Source organism: Eleutherodactylus coqui, chromosome 4 (assembly GCF_035609145.1).
Source record: "Eleutherodactylus coqui strain aEleCoq1 chromosome 4, aEleCoq1.hap1, whole genome shotgun sequence".
NCBI lineage: Eukaryota > Metazoa > Chordata > Amphibia > Anura > Eleutherodactylidae > Eleutherodactylus > Eleutherodactylus coqui.
The window spans coordinates 145,380,460-145,407,379 of NC_089840.1; the positions used below are offsets into that span (position 1 = coordinate 145,380,460).

The 26,920-nt window shown below is 44.7% G+C and overlaps 1 protein-coding gene across 1 annotated transcript; it reads right to left on the reverse strand.

The window, feature by feature from the left end:
* Nucleotides 1-21,058: 21,058 nt before the first annotated feature.
* On the reverse strand, nt 21,059-24,674 carry RBM15 (RNA binding motif protein 15). The gene has a single exon (XM_066600241.1). It carries the CDS (start codon nt 24,667-24,669, stop codon nt 22,144-22,146), a length of 2,526 nt encoding a protein of 841 aa, XP_066456338.1. The 5' UTR covers nt 24,670-24,674; the 3' UTR covers nt 21,059-22,143.
* Nucleotides 24,675-26,920: the final 2,246 nt, after the last annotated feature.

Genomic DNA, 26,920 nt, shown 5'->3' on the forward strand with positions numbered 1-26,920 from the left:
AAAAATTAAAATAAAAATGAATAAAAAAAGAAAAATGTAAAAAAATAAAAAATAAAAAAAATAAAACCCTTTTTTTCCTCATATTGGCATAAAAAAAAAATAACTAAAACCCCACGTATTTGGTATTGTCGCGTCCGCATACAATTAGCTGCACATGCTTTTGACTGTGTACGGAAAAAAGCGTTAAAAAAAAAAACACTAAAAAACTGAGGCAAAATGGTAATTTTTAGCATTTTGCCTCCCTAAAAACGCAATAAAAGTGATCAAAAAAGCCGTATGTACCCCAAAATGGTACCAATAAAAACAACAGCTTGTCAACAACAAATAAGCCCGTACATAAAAAAAATAAAAAAGTTACAGGACTTTGAATGCAGCAATTTAGAAAAAAAAAAATTTCTAAAAAAAGTTTTTACTGCAGAAAAGTGGAAAAACCTAAAAAAAAAAAAAAGTAAGAATTTTGGTATCGTTGTAACCGTACCGACCCGCAGAAAAAATGGATTGTTTTATTTATGCTGCATGATAAACGCTGTAAAAAAAATAAAAAAAAAATCTATTGCAGAATTGATGCGTTTCTCTGCCTGCTATCATAAAAAAAAAAAAATTATAAAAGTTTTACAATATAGTCTATGTACCCAAAAATGGCACCGATAAAAACTACAGTTCGCCACGCAAAAACAAGCCTTATGCGGCCGCGTCGACGGAAGAGTAAAAAAGTTAGGACTTTTGAAAAATGGAGAAGAAAATCCGCCAAAAATTATTGCGTCCTTAAAGGGGTTGTCTCGCGAAAGCAAGTGGGGTTAAGCACTTCTGTATGGCCATATTAATGCACTTTGTAATATACATCGTGCATTAAATATGAGCCATACAGAAGTTATTCACTTACCTTCCCTGCGCTGGCATCCCCGTCTCCATGGCTCCGTCTAACTTCAGCGTATAATCGCCCGATTAGACGCGCTTGCGCAGAAGGGTCTTCTGCCTTCGGGTCTGTCCGGCAGCAGCGGCGTTCTGGCTCCGCCCCTTCTACGCGTCATCGCGTAGCTCCGCCCCGTCACGTGTGCCGATCCCAGCCTCCTGATTGGCTGGAATCGGCACACGTGATGGGGCAGAGCTACGCGATGACGCGTAGAAGGGGCGGAGCCAGAACGCCGCTGCTGCCGGACAGACCCGAAGGCAGAAGACCCTTCTGCGCAAGCGCGTCTAATCGGGCGATTATACGCTGAAGTTAGACGGAGCCATGGAGACGGGGACGCCAGCACAGGGAAGGTAAGTGAATAACTTCTGTATGGCTCATATTTAATGCACGATGTATATTACAAAGTGCATTAATATGGCCATACAGAAGTGCTTACCCCCACTTGCTTTCGCGAGACAACCCCTTTAAGTCCAAAATAGGCCATGTCCTTAAGGGGTTAAGGACCATTTTATTTTCTGACTACAACTGAACCTAGTCTGCCAATCAGCTGGCGTTCACGTGATCTTTAGGACAGCCGCCTCCCGAACACCAAGCAGAAGGTGGGGATAGTAATAAACCTTGCCTTGTGTGTAGTCATATACGTACCCAAGTGGTTAATGGGAGTACTGCAGCTCTAGCTCTCATCCCCATGCTTCACACTGCAGCTTCTGAACCATTTTGGAATAGAAAAAAAAAATAAAATAAAAGAGTAATAAAGAGCCTAAAGATTCTCTGATAAATAGCAATTGCTGTTAATACAGCCTAATTATATAGATTGCAAATGAACCCCTAAGGCTGGGTTCACACAGGGCGGATTCCCGTCGGAAATCTCGCGGTTTGGCCGCAGCAAAAACCGTGAGATTTCCGCCAGGAGAACCGCCGCGGAAAAACCTGCGGCGGCTTTGAAGCAGCCTGGCCGCTCGCTCTTCCACTGCGGCTGGCGCTCCCATAGAGGAGAGCACGGCCGCAGCGGAAAGAAAAGATAAATAGACATGCAGCATATTTGAAAGCCCGACTTACCACAGCGGATTGGCCGTCCCGTGTGGACGAGATTTCTGAGAAATCTCGTCCACATGGCTGGCTAATCGTGAGATTAGCGGCCGCAGGCGGATTTTCCACGGCAAAATTCCGTGCGGAATTTCCGCGGCAAATCCGCCCTGTGTGAACCCAGCCTAAAACTACCACCAATGCCCCTTTCTAGTCTGGTCATTAACCCCTTGACAACAGCTGACATTCATTGAATGTGCACAGAATTTGAATGACGCTGGCTTGGATGCCAAACCAGCTTTATAAACAATGGGTGGCGGTGCCTGACAGCTGCCACCGCGTCACTCCCATTGCAGCTGTTAACCACATAAATGCTGTCAATTCTGGCAGTGGCATTTAAATGGTCCCATCACCTTCCCCCTTACGAGTCAGCAGATGCTGTTGTGAAGTCCTCAGCGCTGCCATGAATATCTGCCTACTAACCTTTAACTATCTGTCCCCTGACACTTGCTGTGTGATAGTACTTCTATCTTTACTGAGTAGGAAAAGGTTCGGCCGGTCTTAGTACAATGACACAACTAGACTGTGCTACAGTATTGCAGTATACTACGTAAGTGATCAAACAATCGCACATTCAAGTGCCTCATGGTACTAAAAAAAGACGTGAAAGTTTCATTTTAGGACTCCTTTACACGGCTGTGTGCATAAAACGTGTTCAATAAGTTGAGTATGTACAGCGTTTCATACGCAGCCCATAGAGAACAGGGCTGTACGCAGGGAATACGCAGTAAAATAGAACAAGCCACGTTCTTTCATGTGTGTATTATACACAATGTGTATCCACTAGTATGAATTAATCAATGAAAAAAATCGAATACTTTCATCTTTCATTGCCTCCATGCACCGTGTGATACACTGCGTATTTACGCTCTAGTGAATAGTAAATCGGAAAAGTTTAAAAATACTTTTGCATAATATATATATAAGTTTAAAACATATAGGGTATTGCTGCGTCTATAAGAGTCAGATATATTAAAATCTATTACATATACACACAAAGAATGAAATAAATAAAATGCCAGATTTGCGCTATTTGTTTTCCTCAAAGAAAAAACGTAGTAAAATGACTCCAGTTGTTTATACCCAAATATAGAACCAACAGAAACCAGAGATCTTCCTGCAAACAAACCAGCCTCCATACAGCTGCAGCAACAAACGATTGAAGTAAGGCCCAATGTCCACGTGCAGATTATATTTATAAACCCGCGTGGCCCCCGCACAGGAGAGCCATGCGTCTTGCTGCCCATAGGGATGCATTAGCATCTCTAGGGCAGCTAAAAGCATGCGGATGGGATTTCTTCCCAGTGTGCGGGTCGCATGCACAGGAAGAAATCACAGCATGCTCCATTTTGCTGCGGATGGCTCCCATTGAAGCCTATGGAAGTCGTCCGTATCCGCGACACAGCCGCAGCTGTTCCATGCAGAGAGCAGGAGTTCGGAAGAAGGAAGATCAGGCCTGCACAGAGGAGAGCCCCGCAGCGTCCAGAGAGGTAAGTATAATGTATTGTCCCTCTCCATGGCCGCAGGCACACACAGATTTCACTGTGGGATTTGGCAGCGGAAATCTGTCTGTGCAAGTGGGCATGAGGCCTAATGATGGTCAGAAGGTGGCAAAAAACAAACACAAAAAAAAACAAAAAAACCTTTTTTGTTTAAGTAGTACAACTATATAAATGTGGTATTGCAATTGTACTGACCCACAAAATGAAGCCATCATGTCATTTTTTTTGCAATACATACGCAAAAAAAAAAAAAAAAAATCCCTCCTCCCTCATTCCAAAAACATGGCACAATTTTTGCATTTCACTTCACGTCAGGGAGCTGCGTGCCACCAGACCCATTGCATATGGGCACGCTCACACAGAGGAGCTGTTGCAGAATGCAGGCAGATATTCCACAACAAAGTACAGTCCTATGTCAGTGAATAGCAGGCTAATAAACCCCATTCACTAAGGCCAAATGTCCACGGGCGGATTTGATTTGGGAGATCCGCAAATCAAGCCGCCCATAGAGATGCATTAGCGTACGTCTGCAGGACAGTAAAAAGCATGCGGATGTCATTTTTCCCCCCCCCCGAATTGCGGATTAAATGCGCGGGGGAAAAAAAAATGGAGCCGTATGCTCCATTTCGTCTGCAGGTCTTGCGGGATAGCTTCCATGGAAGTCAATGGAGGCCATCCTATCCGCGGTACAGCCATAGCGGTCATTGTGGCTATGCCACAGATCTGTGAAAAAGATACTCAAAAAAAAATAAAAAATACACTGCGCATGCATCCGCTGTGCTAAAGAAAGAAGATCCGGCTGGCAGAGAGGAGATCTGCGCCGGTTGCCGGAGAGGTAAGAAAACCTTTCTCCCTCCCCATGTCCGCGGGCACAGCTGGATTTTGCTGCGGGTTTCAGCACTGGAATCCAAGAGTGAACATTGGGCCCAACTGTAGACGTATCCACTGTGCTTCTGGAGAAAAGCAACAACTTTTCACAACAAATTTCATTAATTGCAATGTAAAATCTAAAAAAAATCCATGAAGTTGTGTGTGGCTTTGGGGCAGAAAGTTTAATCTGTGTGTGAACCTGGGGGCAGACACCTACAAGGGGAGGCAGAAAGTAATATTTTACAGTCTCTGGGCTTATTTACATGAGCGTATATCGGCTGCCGCTTTCATGGCCGTCCGATATAGGCCCCCTGCACGCAGGCGGAAATTTCCCGCAGAATTTCCGCCTGTGCCCGCCTGCATAGGATTGCATTACAAAACGCAATCCTATGCAGATGGCCGCGATTTGTCCGCGTGAAAATACACTCCGCAGCATGCTCTATTTCTGTGCGGGGCTCGCAGAGGCACACACAGAAAGGTCAGTGGTTATAAGCCGGCCTCACTCTGCACATGCGCCGACGGGCCGGCTCCACTCTGTGTATGTGCTGGCTGGCCGGCGCATAGCAGAAAACAGAAGACGCTGGGAGCGGTTGAGCCGCAGGCCTTTGCAGCGGCACGGGTCTGCATCCCACTGTGAGAATTCTCGCAGCGGGATCCGACCTGGCCGTCTGCAGGCGGCCATACGCTTCCATCTCAGCAGTTCTCCATTGCCCTCCCCCCTCACTGGCTCTCTGCTCCTCTCCGGCATTTGCAATTGGATGGAGCAGAGCTAAGCGCCCACTCCCATTGCTAGCTATAGAGAAGTGGCGGGAGCTTAGCAACACCCCCATTGCAAACCGCTTGGAGGAGAGAAGCAGAGAGCCGGTGAGGAGGGAGGAAAGTGGGGGACTGCTCAGATGGAAGTGTATATCGGCCATGCGATATTCACTTGTGTAAATAAGCCCTAAGCCTGTTTGAACAATGGAGAGCGCCCAGACCAGTGCCGCCCTGATAGTAACAGGGTCCACGAGGGCAGCTCCAGTTACATGGGAAACATAATGCAATAGTAAAAAGCCTTTTGCAGGGACAAAAATATTATATTATATATATATATACATACATACATACATACATACATACACACACGCTAAAGCCAACTCGAAACTAGGGCATTTCATATATTAGTATTACTGGGGCAATTGCAACAATTCTGAAGAGTGGTTATAGCACCTATTTTCTTCCTCATTTTGCTTCCACTAAAGTGACCCTCCAGGTCTGGAGAAACAAAGATGTCCGCTCCGCTTCTCTGACTACTTGATACACTGTGTATTAGTATACATCATGAGTGTAAGACACATCACCTGCTTTGATTAACCAGTGCCGGCCAATCAGATCAGCATGTAGTCTATAAGGGGATATTTAGACAGGCCGGTTTTCCGTTGGAACGAATGTCAGGGTTCGCTTGTGGCACCCGTTTATACCGGCAGGTACATCGTTGGCCCGTTCTAAATCGTTCAGTCGTTCACATTTGCTGTGTGTGGAGGAAGGACTGAACAATTAGTGAACGAGCCAACAATGGATTTTAGGCTTGCGTAAAATGACCGATGACTGTCCGTTTGGGGGTTGGCTGTGTTTAGACTAGTTTGAACAATAATCGTTCCTTCTAAAAGGGCCTTTTGAGTCACAGGGTTTTACTGCTCTGGAGCCAGCCTATAGTGTGTATGGCGGCCATATTGTACTGCGAATGACAGTATCTTGCACACGCCGTCATGCAGTTTTTCTTTTTCTTTAAATTAATGTAGTTGCGTATGGATGTCATCGATCACACACCCATAAAGAACAATGGGCTCTCCTGCGTGTAATACGGAGGAAGATAGCATATGCAGAGTTCTTTTTTTGCACTCGCAAATGGGAGTCGAACTGCATAAGGAAATGTATTTCATGGCCTGTGAATTACGGCATAGAGCACGCGTAATACGCAGTGATCTTACATTCGTGTGAGCCTGGCCTAAGGAAAAAATAACAATACAATCCCAGGCAAGGAAGACTTGCTTAGAAGTAGGTTCAAAAAGGTTTAGACTATATTACACCTGCGAAGCGTACGCCCATAGCAGCCAATACATGAACAACACCAAGGTTGTGCCAAACAAAAATACAAGTGGGTTTCTTTGGGGAATTCAGGAATTGCCTATTTTTGTCAATTTGTGCTAAAGGAGATTTTCCAATATTCATGTATATTTCAAAAAGCATCTTTACTTATAGTCCAGCTTCAAACAAACTTAAGTGTATTTGTGTGTTTTTGCAGAATGAAAGTTGTGTATTTGCACCCGCAGCAAGATGCGTACCGATGCCCCCCACCATTAAAATGGCAAAATTCATTAGAGACAGATGTGCTTTTTACCCAGCCAAAAAAAAAGGGGGAAGGCAAATAAAGTGTGCTGTTACACAACGCAATTATATATGCAAAATAGGCACTGCTTAATTAACCCTTTGATACCAATGCGTTCTAGTTTCTTATTGCGTGCATAAAGATTTCATGCACAAATACATCTGTGTGAAGCCAGCCGCAGGAAAAAAAATATAGATATTTCACATTGGGTTTATTTTTAAAGAAACAACCTACCTGCCTACCTACCTCTACCACCGCAAACATAAGAGGTTTCAAAGGTGGCGGTTATGAGCTTCTAGATCTGCTTGGTTAGGGGATTATTTAGAGGGTCACTTTGCATTTGGAGCAGATATCTAATATAAAAAAAGCCTAGAGGTCTCTCTGTCTGCCTCTCTCAGTATCACAAATGTCTCTTTCGGTCTGTTCTGATTATTGCTTTCTCTGGGTCTCTCCATCTGTCTTTCTATTTCTGTGTATCGCTATATCAATTTCTCCATCTCTCTCCGCTCTGTGTTTCCGTCTACGGCTCTCTCTTTTACTTTCCGTCTGTCTCACTATCTACCACTTTCTCTTGCTATCGCTCTTTCTCTCCCTCTGTCTCTATTGCTCTCTCTCTATCGCTGTCTCTCTCTCTTTGTCTCTCTATCGCTCTTGGTTGGGCAGTGTATGGCGCAGTTTAGCAGTTTATGCTGGTGCAAGAAAAAGTAGGTAGGCTTATTTAACTTAGATGAGGTGTAGTGATGCGACTACCAAGTGACCATAGTATGGCCTCATGCCAACAGCCGAGTCCACCCCCACCCCCCCGTGACCCCAAGAGACCCATATACTCTCACCTGTCAGGATCAGCCACAGTGCATGACGTATGGCTTCCATTGGCTGTAATGGGAGCCATCTGTGTGATATTCCACACCAAATGGAGACTGACCGCATGCTCTACCGGGAGCGAAAAAAATAAGTTGATTTCCACTCGTGGGCAATGAAGAATCTTAATATAGCATGTCTAGGACGGATATTGCTGCAAATTCCGCAGCAAAAATCCATCCGTGGGCATTGGACCAATCATGTCATGGTACTTCATGGATGTTGTGTCTACAGCGCCACAGCATGCTGGTCACATGACATCACACCGCCACCAGAGAGGACAGCTGCAGGTCTCTAGACTGTAAAGCCACAATTACACAAGGCATGCTTGATGTTCTCAGGGGGCTCTTGTCCACGGCCATACGCATAAAGAGCTGCGAGTCTCCCTACAGCGTTTTACCCATTTGCTAATCACACACTTTGCCAGCAGAGACTGCATATGGCACTGCGCACGCCTGCGTATCACACACATACGGACTTGGGCAGTGTGACTTTTTTTTTGCCAAAATGAAATAAGACCTTGTTGATTTGGGATAATTGCTGCAGCTTTTCAGTCTAGATGCCACCCCCTGGACAATGCATGTGAATGGAGTTTTACAAAGCACCATTAAATTTCTTGCATTATTCACCTATGGCGCAGCGAGATCTGTACAGATTTCCGTACATACTCTAAGGTAACAGTCATCAATTTCCATGGAACGTCTTTCCATAACCTGCCTGAAAAAGGTACCTCTAGAAATTAGATGACTAACAGAACTTGGCAGGATTAGGCAGACACATTTCTGGCCTACTAGTAAAACCAGATCTGCAGAGAAAAATTGTAATTTAAGTTTTTACACTTCAAGAACATATCACAGATCTGTACTGAGAATCTGTAAAACGTTAGAAATCCTGGCGCATTATTACAGACTGTATTAAATATCCCCATTTACCCGAAAAACACCCCACAGGGTCTTCTATTGATTTTTGCTCCCATAGATGCGTTCCAGCATTTCAGGGGTTGTCTTGTTTTTCCATGAACAATCTACATTTATTCTTGAACAAAAACCCATTTGTTCCAATAGTCCGGTCATCACATTCCAGATCTATATAACTATTCAAACCCTGAAAAGATCCCACGAGACCCAAAACAATAAGGGTTTTCAAGTGCCAGGCTCTTGCACATAGACCAGGTAGTCCTGCTGGCGTCACTACTGTAACAGGCGGGTCGCGTGCCGTCAGGTCCCCTTGACGTTCCAGCTGCTCTCTTCCGCATTTCATGGCAGCCAAGTGTAGTGGTGACTGCAAGCAGCCACGAGCTTCAGAGTGACGCAAGCGGTACCACCTGATCTGTGCGAGAGCCCGGCCCTTGCCAATTTTTATTGTTTTGGGGCTCGTGGAGTCTTTTGAGTGGGATTCTTTTTTTTTTTTGGGGGGGGGGTCTGCTTTTCCTGGTGAAGGGTCTATCTGTCCTACTGCATTCTGTTGCTAATTGATTTACATGTAGAGCTGTCTGGGCACTATTTAAATTGACTTTATGAACTAGGGCTTATATTTCAAGCACTCTCATAAATCCTGAAAAATCATGCTAGGGCTTATTTTCAGGGAAACCCAGTATTCCTGTGCCTAATTTATTCTACAGCAGCTGACAGAGTACCCGCAGGTCCTTATGGTCGTACATGGCACGGTCATTTGCTATTTTGTCACAACAGTAAACAACCGCTGGAGTTTTCAGCGAGCTCGTCCTGCATGCGAGCTCTTTTGTAAAACTAACAGAAAACTTTTTGATAGAAAATGCCAACAAATTCAATGGGATTCAGTGACAGTCACTTTTATTCCTTCTTAACGTAAAGACCAAGCACTTACTCCTGGGCTTCAATCCCCACCGAGAGCAAAAAATATGGTGCGGGATTAAAACCTCTGCTCCTGTAATCAATGTGCGTTGTATACCAAGAAGTGGAAGTGTTTCTTCCAATAGACGACCCAACACGTGATCGCCAGCCCCCACCACCCCACCATCGCTGCTGGGTCCGAGCAGCGCCAGATCATCTTTGCCAATAACTATTGTCACTAGAGGGGGATGTTTTTCGTGTTACAGGGGCTCTTAGGCCTCATGGCCATGGCAAAAATACAATTTTAAAAACTGCGCGTGCGATTCGAGCCAATAGGTAATCATTGAGAACCCACAGGTAATTAAATAACTGTGGAGGTAATATTCCCAGACACGCGGATCGCACATGCCGGAAACCAACCGCACTATGCTCCATTTTTTTGTGCAGTTTTCCCGCACAGACAGCTCCCATTGAAGCCGTTCGGATCCGTGATACAGACACAGCTGTCACTGCATCCGGGTCAGCAGGAGTTAAAATAAAAACGCCGGCGTCCCAAGCACATCCACAGTGCAGAAGAAAAAAAAAAGATCGGGCCTGCACGAAGGAGAATCCCGCCGCGTCTGAACAGGTGAGTAGAATTTATTTTCTGTCCTCATGTCTGCAGGCCGGGTGGAATCCAAGCCTTGCAGGCCCGTGGACATGAGGCCTTATGGATGCCCCAGCTACAGTGGAAAAGTGTGTAATAATTAAAAAAAAAAAAATAATGCAATGAAGTCATTGGGGTCATAGACTGTAAAAAAAAAAAAGGTACAAAAATGTTAAAAAAAAAAAATAAATTACAAAATAAAAATACACAAAAGAAAAATGACCCAAAGCAGACGCCAATCAAAACAGGTCAACCTTTGCGCAAGAACTATACATATTAAATATAAATACATCAAAAACAAAATGAGGAACCAATTCCCTTGCTTTATTTTAGCGTAAATTTAATTTAAAAAAAACAAACAAAAACACTATAATTGTTAAAAATGCTTGTTTTAAGCTGTTTATGTCCTTAAAAAAAAAAATGAGAAAAAAAGGCAGTGAAGAAAAAAAAAAAATTATAAATTTTGGTAGCTGAAGGAAAAAATAAATAAATAGAGCAGTAAAACTACCACATGGGTAAAAGCCCTAAAGAGGGTCTGGTCCTTTCGGTACAAAACAGCATGATTCTTAAGGAGTTAAAAGATGAGGGTTTTTTTTAACCCCTTCAGGACCAAGCCTTAATGACCTGGCCCAATTTTGAAAATATGGATGTGTCACTAACAGATAATGTCAGGATTACTTGAATGTGTAAAACCTTTAGGCCTCATGTCCACGGGGAAAATCAGATCCGCTGCAGATTCTCCATGGAGAATCTGCAGCGGGTCCCTCCTGCCCCACGGACATGAGCGCTGAAAATAACAATAAATCTGAATAAACTCACCTCCCATCCGCTCCGTTTCTTCTCTTCGATGCGGCGTCATCTTCTGTGCGTCGCAGCCGGATCTTCTTTCTTCGGCCCGGCGGATGCGCATGATGACGTCGGTGATGTGCCCCGCGTATGCGCCGGCCCGAAGCAAAATGATCCGGCCGCGACTGAGAGAAGATGGCGCCGCGGAGAAGAGAAGAACCGGAGCGTGTGAGTAAACTCTGATTTTTGTCTCCCACGGATCCGGACGGCTTCCATAGGCTTCAATAGAAGCCCGCGGGAGCCGTCCCCGCGGGAGACCCGCATGAAAATGGAGCATGGTCCGGATTTTTTCATGCTCCATTTTTTTTTTTAAATCCCTTTTATTGACGATCCGCGGGTATTTATCTACCCCGCGGGTGGTCAATGCATCCCTATGGGATGCGGATCCGCGGGCAGAAGAAGAGTTAAAATCCGCTGCGGATTTTAATTCTTATTTTGCCCGTGGACATGAGCCCTTACAGAGTTTTTTTTCATCCCATATTAGATGTTATTTAGGTAGTAAAAGTAGATAGATATGAATTTCATATATTTAAAAATTGCTAGATTAAGGAAAATTTTTAAATTGTTTCATATCTTCAACTGCAGTAAGTCAAATACATACATACTGTACTAATTCTCATCAGGCAGTGGTGTTTGTTTTAAAAGCATATTTGAAAAGCTTTGCCTATTTCTGAAAAATTAGAATTATTTCAACATTTTAAAACTTAAATTTATATCTAATTTATATAAATTGAACTGATAATTACATTAATTTAAGCAGCAAATTGATATTATAAATGTGAGGTATAAAGCATTTGACAAAGTATCTCATACATACTTATTGAAAAAAAATGACCAAATATGGGATCCACAAGGCAACTGTTAGGTGGATTCAGAACTGGCTGAGTGATCGTACTCAAAGAGGGGTCATAAATGGCTGCACATGCAAGTGGAAGAATGTATCAAGTTGGGTACCACAAGGCTCTGTCCTCGGCCTAGTGTTGTTCAACATTTTTATAAATGATCTGGAGGAGGGAAGTGATGGGAAACTGATCAAATTTGCTGATGACACAAAGCTAGGAGGGATAGCTAACACTAGGGAAGAGAGGGAGAGTATTCAAAAAGATCTAGAAAAGCTTGAATCACAAGGAGAAATGCAAAGTCCTACGTCTGGGCAAGAAAAATGAAAAAAGCACATACAGAATAAGAGGAATTGAGCTAAGCAGCAGCACACGTGAAAAAGACTTGGGTATACTAATAGATCACAGACTGAACATGAGTCAACAGTGTGATGCAGCAGCCAAAAAGGCAAACACAATTCTGGGATGTATTAAGAGAAGCATAGAGTCTAGATCACGTGAGGTAATTATCCCCCTCTACTCTTCCTTAGTCAGACCTTATCTGGAATACTGTGTCCAGTTCTGGGCACCCCACTTTAAAAAAAAGACAGACAAACTGAAGCAAGTTCAGAGAAGAGTCACCAGGATGGTGAGCGGTCTGCAAATCATGTCCTATGAAGAAAGGTTAAAGGATCAGGGAATGTTTAGCTTGCAGAAAAGAAGGCTGAGAGGAGACTTAATAGCTGTCTACAAATCTCTGAAGGGCTGTCACAGTGCAGAGGGATCAGCCCTATTCTCATTTGCATAAGAAAAAACTAGAAGCAATGGGAGGAAACTAAAAGGGAGGAGACAAATTAGATATTAGAAAAAACTTTGACAGTGAGGGTGATCAATGAGTGGAACATGTTAATACTGGAGGTGGCGAGTTCTACTCCAATAGAAGTGTTCAAACAAAGGATGGACAAATATCTGTCTGGGATGATTTAGTGATCCTGCACTGAGCAGGGGGATGGACCAGATGACCCTGGAGGTCCCTTCCAATACTACCATTCTATGACTCTATAAGGTTACGTTCACACACAGCAGAGTTCCTAAGGATTTTCAACAATGGAAGAGCTACATCAAATTCCACATAACACCATTGGTGTGGATTTTGACACAGATTTTGATGTGGATCCACAACAGACTTCACCCCTTCATTTGAAAAGTGAAGTCAGCTGTGAATATGCCTCAAAAACTGTCAAAATCCACAATAATGGTTTGGATTTTGACAGGTTTTGGGGTGTACAGCACCAAAATTCACTACATACCCTTGTACATTTACTTCTGGATAAATTAAAAATGAACCTTACACTACCCAATCACCTATACTAGCTGAACAGTACAGGTGATTGCAGTAAGATGGGTTACTGTGTGAGGTTTCACAATCCTTTTAAGCTTCTCTCTGCTCACATTTCACACTGACAGGAAAAAGGGTTGTTACAGCACTGAAATGCCTGGAAAGTTTGTAACTACAGCAAACTTTCCTAGCCAGCTCTACAAGTGGCTGCCACTCTAATAACATCAATGGAACCTGAACCACGGGCTGTTATCAACAGCCTGTTTTTGGGGTGTTACGCCCACTATGGGGGACCCAATAAACCACAGAGTGCAAAATTTAAAATTTATGTCAGTGCTGCAAAGAGCTCAGCAAGCAGCAATGCAAATTTACAATGGGCGGTCGCAAAATGGTTAACGAGTAGTGAAGGGGCACCTCTAAAAACGTTATTTCTACTGAGCTAGTGCTTCTGTAGTAACCTATAAAACGGTCCAGTGATTCAACAATGACAATTGTTAAAGGCAGCAAGTGACTGAAAAATTTACACCTTGTCGTCCAAGATGATGTAACTTGTCCTCATTAAGAAAATTAAATTAAAAGTGGAACAAAAAAAAAAAACCATTATAAAAGGTTATAAAGGCACCAACTGAAAATCAGCACAGAGTTTATGCAATTTCAACAGTACATCCATCTCACCATGTTAAAAAGCTTGATGTAAACCCTACTGTATAGTATGGCAAGGCAACGGTTAGTATTTAATAATTTGAGACATTCAGAAGTCTATGCCAAATTTGCCAAAAAATTGTGAAGCTTATCTAAAATAGTAATCGTACACAAACATGTATAGAGAAAGAATTGAAAACTTAAATCATTTGTGTGAAAGGTTGAAAACGGATCTGAAGTTGGATCTTTCACTACCTTACCTTTGTATGGGAACCCACCTGCAGGACAGTGGACATCCACACGCCCCCTAGCAGCAGACCGCTCACGTAGATGCAGCCACCACCTATTCTCTTCCCATCCGTTGGTAGATGGAAACAGTAACAGCTCAAATGATCAACGCATGCACGACGTCACCACCTTTGTCAATGCTGCATCCTGACCAAGATCAGAAGACTCCATTGTTCTTCACTAGGTGCTGTGTGCCTTCTCATATCCTGCTGTAACATTCTATGCTTTTGTAACAGCAATTGACTTCCAACAGGGAGCTACAAAGTGCAAAACATGATACAGAAGGATGTAGCAAATTTCATTTCAAGGAAGGCTCCAAAGAATTCATGCTTGACCTCAGAGTGCGATAAGGCACACACAGTGGTTCCTCATGCTAAATACCAGAATGAATGCATATCCGGTGTGTCACAGAACCCTTCCCAAATGGCCTCAAAATGACCATTTAAAAGGATTACTTATTGGTGACGCACAGAAAATCTTCTCCTGCAGAGCCAACACCACCTATGCACAAAACAGGTCAGATTCCAGTAGTAGATGGTTCTTCCAACTGTCATGGAATGCTTTATTACAGGTTTAATTGCTACGGAGGTTTGTGTTTTGACCGCTGAAAACGAAACATGATATAAAGTAAATTTCAAATGAAAACGAAAATTAGGATCAATGCTGATGATCCAAACAAAATCAAAATCTTTACTGTATTCTCCAAAACAGCAGCATGTTACAGTGAGAAATGAAGTAGCTTCTCTGCTTCTTGTAGAGCATTACGGATCCCTCCTAAGGAGAACGAGCGGCCACCGTGATCCGTTCAATAGATACAGCAATCAGAGCTAGAGGTTACTCCACTTGCACAACACAAAGTTTTCAAATTAAAATATAAAAAAAAAGAAAAAAAATATACTTTAAAATGGAGTATGTCAATGTTTTACTTCCTGAGGAAACATCAATTTGTCTGCTACAATTCAAGAAATCAGGAATTGTGTACCCCTCAACCAAAACTGTCAGCTGTTTGTTGTCAATTCACTTCCAGTCAGAAAGACATTTTCCTCAAAAGAAACAATTTATTGAGAATGAAAACAAAACCAGTTGAACTGTGTGCACGGTTTGAATGACAAGTTGTGAGCCGGAGAAGGTAACGCCTCACTTTCCAGAAATCTTGTGTACACAGCACAAAGTAATGAAGTCATCACGTTTTCACTTAAAACACGGGAATTGGCATCACAAAAGCAGATACACAATATGCATATGTTTCTGGGTTCTCTCTTTTTTGGCTGTCAGAATAGTAAATTGCGCAAGTACTAAACAGACACTTTCCTCCATCAATGTTCCATTTCTCAACAGCCACATGAAGAGCATCTTCTTTTCTCTCAATTTGCTGCTGTACAATGAGGGAAAATTGAATGTTAAACACCAAACAAAATTCTTACAATGGAGTGTTCAAAACGATCAATATCCTGTCAATTATTCTGCACCAGTGAACCCAAAATGGTACAAGAGTTCTTTATCTCTTCAAAGAATAAGATGACCAGTGACCTAGGCAATGTAGTGATGTGCTCAGGACACCTAACCTTCTCTAGATACTTAGGTCACCTACACTGGAAGAAAGCCATTTTCAAGTGTGGAAAAAAGTCAAATAATAAGGACCTTCTGCACCATGAGCATATGAGATTCTCATAGGAATCAAGAATATAAGTGTTCCCAGTAAGAAGAGCAAATCCAGAAACAAAGCTGGCCCCGCTGCAAACAGGACCCACAGCTAAGCTTCCATTGCTTAAAGAGAACTGGTCACCTGCCCAAAATACTTATGGTGCAGTTAGACGACAGTGAGCCAGGTGCTGTATTTTTTATACTAACCTGCATCCCACTGCTGAAGGCCACGCACCAGACATAAAACTAATTTTTTTCCAGAGTTCCATGCGTGCATCCATGTACAAGTCTATTGAAGAGCGTGCACACACAACTCTGAAAATAGATTATCCATCCAGCATGCGGACTTCAGCAGCGGCACCAGGACGTGGGAGGGTTTAAAAGAAAAAAAATAAATAAAGCACCCGGCTCAGTCACCTCGCCTACCACCACGTTAGTTTATGGTATTTTAGGCAGGGCACAAGTTCCCTTTAAGCTGCTGCTGAATGCTCCAAATGAAAGCTGTGCTTGGTTACTCACTATGGGCAGCGAGGCTACTTTACTGACAAAGTTCCATGATTTGCTTTGCACTGACGACTCAAGAACATTGAAAGGTTCTGAGAGTGATATCCAGTGTTCCCATCCACAGCATCATTCATTTCTTGTATCTTAGGCAGCATTTGATGCTATGCTGATGACCACTGGGTTTAATTACAAGCCATGATAGTCAGCTGTTGACATAAATACATTGACACATTGCGCATCATTAAATCAAAGCAAATAATGTATATGCTAAATTGCACAAGCCTTACATATACAGCTGCATTTTAGTAGGGTTCCTTTGATTAAATATGTACATATCCAACATAAGGGATATTCTCTTTATTTTTCCATTGACCACACTGGTTCTGTCCACTAAAACACATCCTGAAAGAACCAGAATGTAAGGCCCATACAGCCATTTGCATGGACCACTTATGGTGAGCACATGCAGTGGCTACAGCCCAAATTAATGGCCACACCTGTGATTCACTGTGATGCCTTCCATGAAGGCATTCTTACCCATGGAAGCAAAACTTCTAGAGAATTTGTTATATGACATGAGATTCAGCAGGTCAGTTTTTTTTCTTCTTCAACTCATTGCAAAAGGGAAAAAAAACAAACAAAACCTATACGTCTATATAGGAATTAAAACCCACAGATGTCAATTATGAGTGCAATACTCGGTACCTTTGCAAATGTCATCCCAAGTATGATTGTACATAAGGTCTTAAAAGTGATGCAAGTATATGGATGGTTTCTGGTACAAGAGGTACAGCATCCTGACAACATCTACACATGACATGTACAGATCGACAGTAATACTATAAGTTAGAGGTTTTCTAAGATGTACATTTACATAAAATCCAGCTCCTCTGCCATGAAGTAATAAATCATATAATGACCTGTCCCTGCTCCTCCAGGTGTCCCTTCTGACGTCACAGCCATTGCAGCCAATAACAGAGTTCAACAAACGAGCAAACAGCAGGAACAGGACCGAAACGCAGTGCAGGACACAGCAGGAGCAGGAAGAGGCGTGTATATGATGATTGGTTATTTCACAGCAAGGGGGGCTTGAGTTTTTGTAAATTATATATTTAAACAATAACCCTTTAGAGATGCTATTGGACCTTCATTGCTTTCACCAGAATTTAACGTATTTAAAAAAAAAAAAAAAAAAAAAAAACCATCGCAGTATCAGTGACCTCTGCTGTGAAGACTCCAGTACTGCAGCTTGTCCTGTCCAGGCTGTGTATTCCAACCTTGTTTTCTAGCCTCCAGGTCACATGACCAGCACTCTTACAATCTGTGCCCTGCAGTTAATGGAGCAACTGCACAAATGACAAAGAAAACGGTCCTTCTTGCCCATAGCATCCAATTGCAAAGCAGATTTCGTATGCTCTTCAAATTGAAAGCTGCTCAGTGAGAAATCTGCCCCATTAACTACAGGGCACAAATCGTTGTCAGAGTGCTTAACATGTGACCTGGATGCCTCAGGAAAAGTGCAGAATACATCCTGGAGACGACAGCTGCAGTACTGCAGACTTTACAGCAGAGGTCTCCAATGATATGATGGTTTCTCCAAAAACACAAGTAGTTCTTCTTTAGAAAATGGGCCTATTTTTGCTGAGATTTACCAAATATTTTAAATTGCCAATTACTGCTTAACACCACAGATTGTGCTTTTGGGAACAATGCACGTTGACAATGTCACATTTTCGCTAAGGAGCAACTGACAAGTTTATATAGCACAGCATTAATCTTAGGAAAAGCTGACGGACGCTAATTCTCAGTCAGTTCAGAGTGTGACGGCATAGTGGAGCAACTGTTCAGCATGTTACACACATTCAGCATATGCATTTCAGCTTTTGGCATTAGGAGCACAAAGATCACTTTCAAAGCACATGGATGATGTTTACACATTTGACTTTGTATGCAGTATTGTAAGATTACACATAAAGTACTCTGTTAGTACTAGGTTATCATGGGAACAGTTGATGCAGAATAATCAAAACAAAAGGACAAATTGAAAAAAAATGCATCTGATGTTAACAGAAAGATTCAATGCCGTTCAATAAAACAAGATAGCTGCCATCATCTTCACTTGTACACAGATGTGATGTTCCAAGTTTATAACCGACTCAGCCACTGAACAAGACCATGAGCCTCCAGTAACCTACACATCTGCCCAATGAAGTGTGCATGATGCCAGCGTTCGTGGATTATGTGATGCAGAACTAAGCCTTCTTACATTCCAATATAATGCTTAGATATCTGTTTTTATGGCAAACACAGGTAAACTTCCTAAACCCTGTATTCTACGACCTTCTGTGGGGTCTACCAGCACATAACCTTTGACTTAAGATTCAGAATGCAGTTTTTCATCTAAACAGCCCAAAACAATGTAGGCTTCCTATGACTTTTTGCATAAGTTACCTACATGGTTGAGCGATATCCCCAAAATTGTTACCCATTTAAGGGAACCCTGTAAATACCCCATTACACAAAAAGGTTGAAGAATTAGATTAAAAGAGGTATGCCTATCTTGACCCATCCAAACATGGTGAGAAATTTTTTTAATGGGTTTCCCAGTGTGTAAATGTAATAAAGAGCTCCCTGCTTGTACCCCACAAGTGGCTCCAGATCTCCTCACCGATGTCATGCTTGACGTCAGTCAGCTTGAGCAGTCTTGTAAATCGGCTGCCAATGACAGAGCCCAGAGATGATTGCTGAGCTCTGTCACTGGCTGCAGCGGCAGGCTTATGGGCCGTCACAGGCTAACTGCAGCCTGTAAACAAACCACACAGCGGAAACTTGGAGGGCAGTGGGGAACTTGAGGGGGAAAGGTGTGAGCTCTTTATTATATTTATACACTGATGGAATACTTATTAAAAAAAATACCAACCCCTTTAATGAGAAGCGACTATCCATAATAGCTTTACTAAAGCCTTATTTTTCATGCAGGTCTAAACTTTAAAGGTGTTTTCTAGGGAGAATACTATTAATGATTATCCTCAGAATAGGTCAGTCACTCGGGACCCCGAGCGATCAGCTGATTATGCACCTGCTGACCGCGCCACAATTTCAGAGGTCAGAGCCTGCAGTTGCAAACGTTAGCCACTACACAGAGGTCAAAGCAGAGACTTCCATTCCTACCCCTGAGTAAATTCGGCGCTGTCAGCGGAGCACAAAACCAGCTGATTGGACAGGGTATCGAGCGACAGCCCACAGCTGATCAACTATTGATGATCTATCCTCAGGATAATTACCAATAGTATTCTCTCTGGAAAATCCCTTTAAGGTTCTCAGTAATGGAATGAAAGTGCAAAACAGTTTAATCTTTATCACTAGCTCTTTAGATTACATAAATATACTTGCCGAAACAGCTTGAATTCTTTCTGTTAACAAGCAGTGAGGATGTAATGTCAACTGAAACACTGGTAGGAATGTGTAGAACAGCGCTGAGAAGTTCAAAGCCATATTTCAAATCTCTGCAATTAACTTAATGTCTCTACGATAATCCACTTGCTTTCTAGTGTAAAGCACAGTGTAGCAGTTTAAACAGGTTTCTTCTACATTTACCAAATGTAGTAACATCTACAACCCTGGACTGCATTATGGGATACAGTATAGATACATAACAGTACAGTCGCAACACTTATACAATGGCCTTCATGCTTTAAACAGCCATTAACAAGGTAATAAATATACCACAATTATCTGATGGATGTATATTAAGCAAGAGGTAGGAAATAGCCATTGTATAAGCAGTATCAGAGACAAATCTAGAAGTCTTCCCACTTGTTGCTTCTATGATTTAGTTTACTACCTTCATGAAATGTCAGACACCAAAAAAGTACAAGATGACAGAAAATTAAAAAGGGTGTTTCATACAATCGTATAGGAATGTAATTAAAAAAAAAGAAAAAAACTTTAGCACATGAATGTTGTGCAATAAAAAAAACCAAAAACACTTTCACAGATAGCCAACATTAATTACAAGCACCCATAAGTCATTGTTACTTTCAATAAAGCCTGGTTTTGGTGTAACAGCTTCCCATAATCACAGAATGGAACATTTCTGGCTGTAATTAAATTTGGGCTAGATTATAAATAAACGGAGCCATTAGGCAAAAACAATAGAAGCCTCATCCTTCAAGGTTTTAGAGTTTTTAGGATTAAGACGTCTGATAAAGTGATAAAAAAGGATTCAAGCTCCTTCCCAATCAAACTCTGCTGCAGCCAGAGACCAAAAATTGAGAGACTTGTATGTACCCGGAACTGGCAGACACAGAAGTCCAATACTGTACGCTCTAGGGACTTCTAGGAATAGGTAGCCGATATTCATGCTGCCATGTTATGCTGTAAGGGGGCACTATATTCTGCTTGGGCAGTTCATGACCAAAAAAATAAGTGCTTTAATATGCAAATAGAAAAATGTGAACATGACCTACATTCTACAATCAAACCTTCCTTCCAGACCAGGGGATGAGAATAGGGTATTTTCAGTTCAGTCCTCTTCTGAACGGACAAAACAGAATACTTGAATCAAATGTTGGGCCGCTCTCCATATTGCTTTACTAATATTACACTCTTTTTAAAGGGATTCTGTCATCAGGCTCATGCTAGCCTAACTACGGACAGCATGAGCCCAAGACAGCTACGCACAGTAGGCCCGTGGATGGTTTATTCCGAATGGCTGCAGTGTTTCAGTACAAGCACATTTTGAAGTCTGTCAGAGCCGAGCTCTGAGTTATGGAGTTGGGCCGCACCAGCGTCCATAACTTGGAGCTCCGCTCTACGACAAACTTCAAGATGTGCTTGTACTGAAACACTGCAGCCATTCAGAATAAACCATCCACGGGCCTACTGTGCGTAGCTGTCCCAGGCTCATGCTGCCCATGGTTTGGCCAGCATGAACCGGATGACGGAATCCCTTTAAAGGCTTGGACACATTTGCCTTCTTCCTATGCCTATATCTAAGGCCTGAAATATTGGCAAATACAGCCCACCATCCATTATAGCAACGCACAGTTCCTTCATGTATAGAGCCAGACAACATTGTGCCCATTGGCATCATGTCACTGCTACACAGATAAAAGAACAAGCACACAGCTATAATAGTAGAAGCACATTTATCTGAGCTACAATCTAGTATAGTACAACACCGGAGCGCTGAAAGCAGGAAGTCTATGAAGCAAAGTGTACAAGAGCTGCAAATAGTCACATGTGAATGTCTGTGGAGGCTCTCCGAGAAGGGATTTATCTACTCTCTGTAAGCACTACAGTAACCATCTAAGCACCTGAAAAGGCTGATACCAGAGAGCAATATACTGCATTTCAATTACAGTAAACAGAGTAGGCTGGCCATAAACATTACAACACTCCATCCTACCAATGTAGGTATCAGGAAGTTGGATGTCACTAATCCTGACCCTTTGTTCCTTAGAGACATAAGCCACTGCCAGATGTGTCTTATAGCCACTTATTCCTCTTCTGCACATTTATAGGGGCCGCCCTCTTAACATGTTTGACTGACTTTAATGTATTCAATAGAGGACTATTACGTCAACTGGTATTTTAGCTACAACTTTCCCACTTTTCTATCCTGGTGGTTTTACTTGTGTCGGTAGAACATATTCCTGATTGTACACTGCGTCTCACGGCTAAACCTTAGTGTTTCAGAAAGGTTTCAAGATTTGTCTGCATATTTTTAGGAATTTATAAACCTGCACTGAACGGCTGTGCTTGTAAATATCTAGGAATAAAGCAGTCAGAAAATCAGAAAGAAAAGGGGAAAAAAAGCAAAAAAAAAAAAAAAAAGCACAGAAGATGAGCGCAGGTTCTACAATACGGGAGAGTGGACAAAGGCGTATACCTCCGCTGCGCTGGCTCCAGATCACTGCACAAATAATGAATTAGCAAAATCAAAAATGACACGTTTGTACTGTATCCCATAATGCCACATGGACAGCGCATGAGAACAAATATTAGGAGGCCCCACGCACAATTATCATTACAAGGTAGTCATCTTCAGATTTGGCAAGGGCTTTAGCTGTAGAATCCAGAAACTGCTGGGAAAATTCACATGGTGGAAAAGCATGAAGAACTCCAGTGTTCTCCTTATCTTTACTGCCCCCTACTGGAAGGCTAATGACCCCTGCCGCTTGTTTTTGCTTTAGGTAGGAGACCAGGTTTCTCAGAGGACGTTGGGTTGAGCTTGCTTGATCTCCAGTGTAATTACCATCAGATGTACCAGGAACTGCAAGCAGGATGGCATAACCGTTAGGACCGGCCACTTTAATGCGACGCGTCACTTCATCCAGCTTGGGCTGATCCAGACGTAAACGTTGTGTAATTTTTAACTGTGCGACTTTCCCACCTGAAGACCCTTCAATAAGCAGACCGGTGGCTACAGCAAGATCCCCCTGTAACAGATGCATGTTGGACGGAAAGTTACTGTTCTTCAGGAGCAGCATGCCCTGCCAGGCCAGACTGAGTTTCTGAGAGGCGTCTGCCTTCTGCGGAGATTTGACCTTACTGCTGGGCTCTGGCCGCTCGTCTTTCCTTACGGGACTCTTACTCTCTACAATACGATGCTTTCTCTCTCTTTCTACAGAGTTTGAGTTCTTTCGATCACGCTTGTCTCCCACACCACGCTCCAGGCTGCTGCGCCAGTCTCTGGAAGGTGATGTCTGCTCAGCGCGCACGGTCGTGCGGTCTGTATCACTGTAACGGCTATCTCTGCCGCCGCTATCAGGACTTCTATCGGGACTGTTACAGTGTCTCTTTCTAGAGCGGTCACTTTCAGGAGATCGGTCAATGTGACGGCTATCATCCATGAGCCTTCTTTTCCTAGGCTGATCCTTGCTTACGCCGTCTCTCTCCCGATCTCTGTCTAAGGACCAGCCGTCGGCTCGTCTGTCTAAAGTCTCTATGGACTCGTAAGTAACTCTGTTTCTGTCTCTAACGGGAAGGGGCACCCAGTCAGAGTCCGAGTACAAGTCTCTCTCTCTGTTCCTGTACAACAGCGGCGGCGTGCGGTCTCTGGCTCGCAGAGGGTCAGGAGCCCGATGGCCAAAGCTATCCCCCACCAAGTCATAATGGGGTACGGGCAACGTCTGGAGGTACGGGGGCTGATAGATATGATCTGTATCAGCAAAGTCTACACGCAGTTTTCTGTGTTCGCCACCTAACGGAACGCCTCTCATTTGCGTGCAGGCGGCTTGGGCGGCGTCTAGGCTTTCGTACTGTATGTAGGCCCAACTGTCCCCCTTCCTGTAATCGATAGATCGGATGGTACCAAACCTGTCAAATTCCCGCGCCAGGGACGCCATGGGCACCCAGGGTCCGAGGCCGCCTACCCACAAGCGGTTTGTTGGAGTAGCTTTGCCATAACCGATCTTAATACAGTTCCGCAGGATGTACTTGCCGGACATCGCCATCTTGGCCCGGTGTGCCATATCCAGGTTCTCAAATTTAAGGAATCCGTAGGTGGTGGTCTGCCCGCGCCCCGGCCTCTTAATATCCACCTCAGTAATTGTCCCAAACCGCTCAAACGCCCGGCGCAGCTCGCTCTCCGTCACGTTGATGTCCAGGTTGCCCAGGAACAGAGTTCTGTTGGCCCGTATGTCGTTCTCGGGCGAGCTGTCCTCCTCGCGGATGCTCAGGCGGGGATCTAGCGGGTAGGTGGGCCGCGCACGCCCCTCGTAGAAGTTATAGTCCCGGTCCCTCTCTAGGTCCCTGGGCAGAGGTGGGGGAGGCGGAGGAGGCAGGCGGCCCAGGGCCAGCTGCTGCAGCCGGTAGTCCCTGTAGCCCAGGCCGCCGGGGGACAATCCTCGCTGGCCGTGCGGATGGCGGTGGGCAGGTAAGGAGGACACGGCGGCGGACAGGCTGGTGTAGGGCTCCTTGTCCGCGGGGGAGCGGCTCCGCCGCCGGTTACTCACAGCCATGTAGACAGCCTCGATCTTCAGTGGACGGTCGTACAGCACCAGGCGGCCCCTGGCATGCTTGGCGGCACGGGCATCCTCCGGCCGCCTGAAGTTGACCAGCGCCACCCGCTCGTCCCCGATCCGCGAGATCTTCACGCTGACGTCCCCGAACTTCTTGAACTCGTGGAAGAGGCCGTCCTCTATGGCCTCATCGCTGAGGGACGAGCCCAGCTCGCTGATCCGCAGGGACTTGTACTCAGACTCCCCGCGGCCCTCCGCCGCCGCCCGCCCGCCGGCTCCCCCGCGGCTCTCCGCGCCCTTACTGCTGCCGCTGCCACTGCTGGCGCCGGGGGAGCCGTAGCTGTGCAGGCCGGGCGCTCGGGCCTCGTACTCCCGGCTTCCGGACAGGCTCTTGTCCAGGTGCAGGCCGCGCCGGCCCGAGCTGCTCTCCGAGGACTTGCCGGCCGAGCCGCTGCCGTTACTGCCGCTGGCCGAGCTCAGCTTCTTGCCGCAGCGCTCCCGAGAAGACTCGTCCGCCCCCCGAGACCGCTTGGCTTTCGCCGGGGAGCGCTCCTTTCCTTTCATGGCGACTTGCGGCTGTCTCGCGTTCTCACACTCAGTTTCTCGACGCCATCTTGCAATTTTTCCTCACGAGGACCCGCCCTGTACCAGGATTGGACAAGACTGCTCGGCCGGCGATTGCTATTGGACGAGCCGGCTGTCAGTCACGGCGCATCGGGCGGGAAGTAGCGCACGCTAGCGCTCAGAGACGTCATGTCCGTCTGGTTGAAGAGCAGCGGGAGGAGAACTGCGGCCGGCATGTAGTTACACGGCCTCCCTGCGGTGCTGTACGGGAAGGGGGGGAGACAACACAAGCCTCCTGTGCAGTCCAATGGGCGCCATATTGGTGATTAATATGTGAACATAGACTACGCCGCGTCTGTTGTACTGAACCGCAACACGCTGTAGGCTCCTCCGCACGCTTATTAGCTTTATACACCCCACCTCCACACCATTCGCAACCTGATTGGTTGTTCGGATTTACTCATTCATGGTGATTGGTTATTTGGTTTGGCTGATTAACGGTGATTGGTTGTTTTGGTTGGCTCGAGTAGAGGTGATGTGTGATAGGGATCTACGCCCTCCGCACGGGTGTATGTGCATACAATTTGCGTTCTCAATGCGCAGCTAATAGAACCCATGGCTCTCACTGCATTCCTTCTGCGACTGCATTGCTCACACAAGAAGCAGGAGCCGCTCTGTTTTGCGCCCCAGAGGTCCCCATAGAAGTCTGCGGGCACAATGCGAGCAAAAATGTGCAAAACGCTGTTTAATCCATGAAAAAGAGAAGAGGTCTAGAGCTCAGTAGGCAAAATCACATCAGCGTGCGAAGAAGAACACGTCCTGCAGGAAATCTAAATAAAAGAAAAAAAGTGTATTGCGTATGACTGGTCATGCGCAGTACAATTTCACCACCATACGTGGCCCGGCCTGAGTGTTTTACCACTAAACACATATATATATCCACCACCAACAAATAGGTGCATCCACCAGTAACACCCCCCACATACCTGTGATAGGGTAGCCAGGAGTAGGCCTCAGGTGCAGGGCATCAGCGATCATCCTCATATTACATGTATGGCGTCAGTCACAATCAGTGTGAGGACCCATGTAGTAACATTAGGGGCTGCTTGGAATCACCTTGGTTACTACATGCGTCCTCACACTGATTGTGACTGACGCCATACATGTAATATGAGGATGATAATAATAATCTTTATTTGTATAGCGCCAACATATTCCGCAGCGCTTACATAGACGGGGGGGATATAGAAAAACAAAAGTACAAACATTACAGAACCACGGTTACATAGTAATCAATTGATGGAAACAATAGGGGTGCGGATCCTGCTCCAACGAGCTTACATACTACAAGTAATGGGGTGATACAGAAGGTAAAGGGGCTGGAGATGTGCATGGTATGGCGAGGTGGAGAGTGAGGGGTGATATACACATAGACAATGGTCAGACATTTAGCCGTGTGACGGCAGAAACAGTATGACTGCAGGAGCGGTTTATGATGGCTAGCAGGGATTGCAGTCAGTAGGTCAGGGAGCATGTTATCAGGCGGAGTACAAAGGGGTTTATTTAGGGAATTCGGTATGCCTCCCTGAAGAGGTGCGCCTAAAGTTCTGCAAGTTCTGGATTGCTCGGGTGGCCTTTGGTAGTGCGTTCCAGAGGACCGCTGCTGCTCTGGAGAAGTCTTGGAGGCGGGAATGAGAAGTTCGAATTAAAGGGGCGCTCAGTCTTGTTTCGTTAGCAGAGCGGAGAGCCCGGGCTGGGTGATGGATTGAGATGAGGGAGGCGATGTAGGGGGGCGCTGCGCTGTGGAGGGCTTTATGGATGAAGGTAGTGAGTTTAAATTGAATTCTGTATTTAACGGGCAGCCAGTGCAGTGACCGGCACAGGGCAGAGGCGTCCGAGTAGCGGCTGGACAGGAAGATGAGCCTGGCTGCCGCATTCAGGATGGATTGGAGGGGGTAGAGTCTGGTGCAGGGGAGGCCGATCAGCAACGAGTTGCAATAATCGAGCTGGGAGTGGATGAGGGCAACAGTAAGCGTTTTTAATGTGTCCACAGTGAGAAAAGAGCAGATTCTTGCGATGTTCTTGAGGTGCAGCCGACATGTTCGGGCCAGAGATTGGATGTAGGGGGTAAAGGTGAGATCAGAGTCGAATATGACCCCATATTCGACTCAGATAGGATCAGAGGAGATGTAGGTCCCTCTGTTCAGAACACTCTTCAGCAGGTTGAGAGGTATGCCTTTCTCTATCAGCA

Bases quoted from the DNA above. Each gene is read 5' to 3' on its own strand.
- RBM15 (XM_066600241.1), bottom strand. From the start codon at position 24,669: ATGAAAGGAAAGGAGCGCTCCCCGGCGAAAGCCAAGCGGTCTCGGGGG.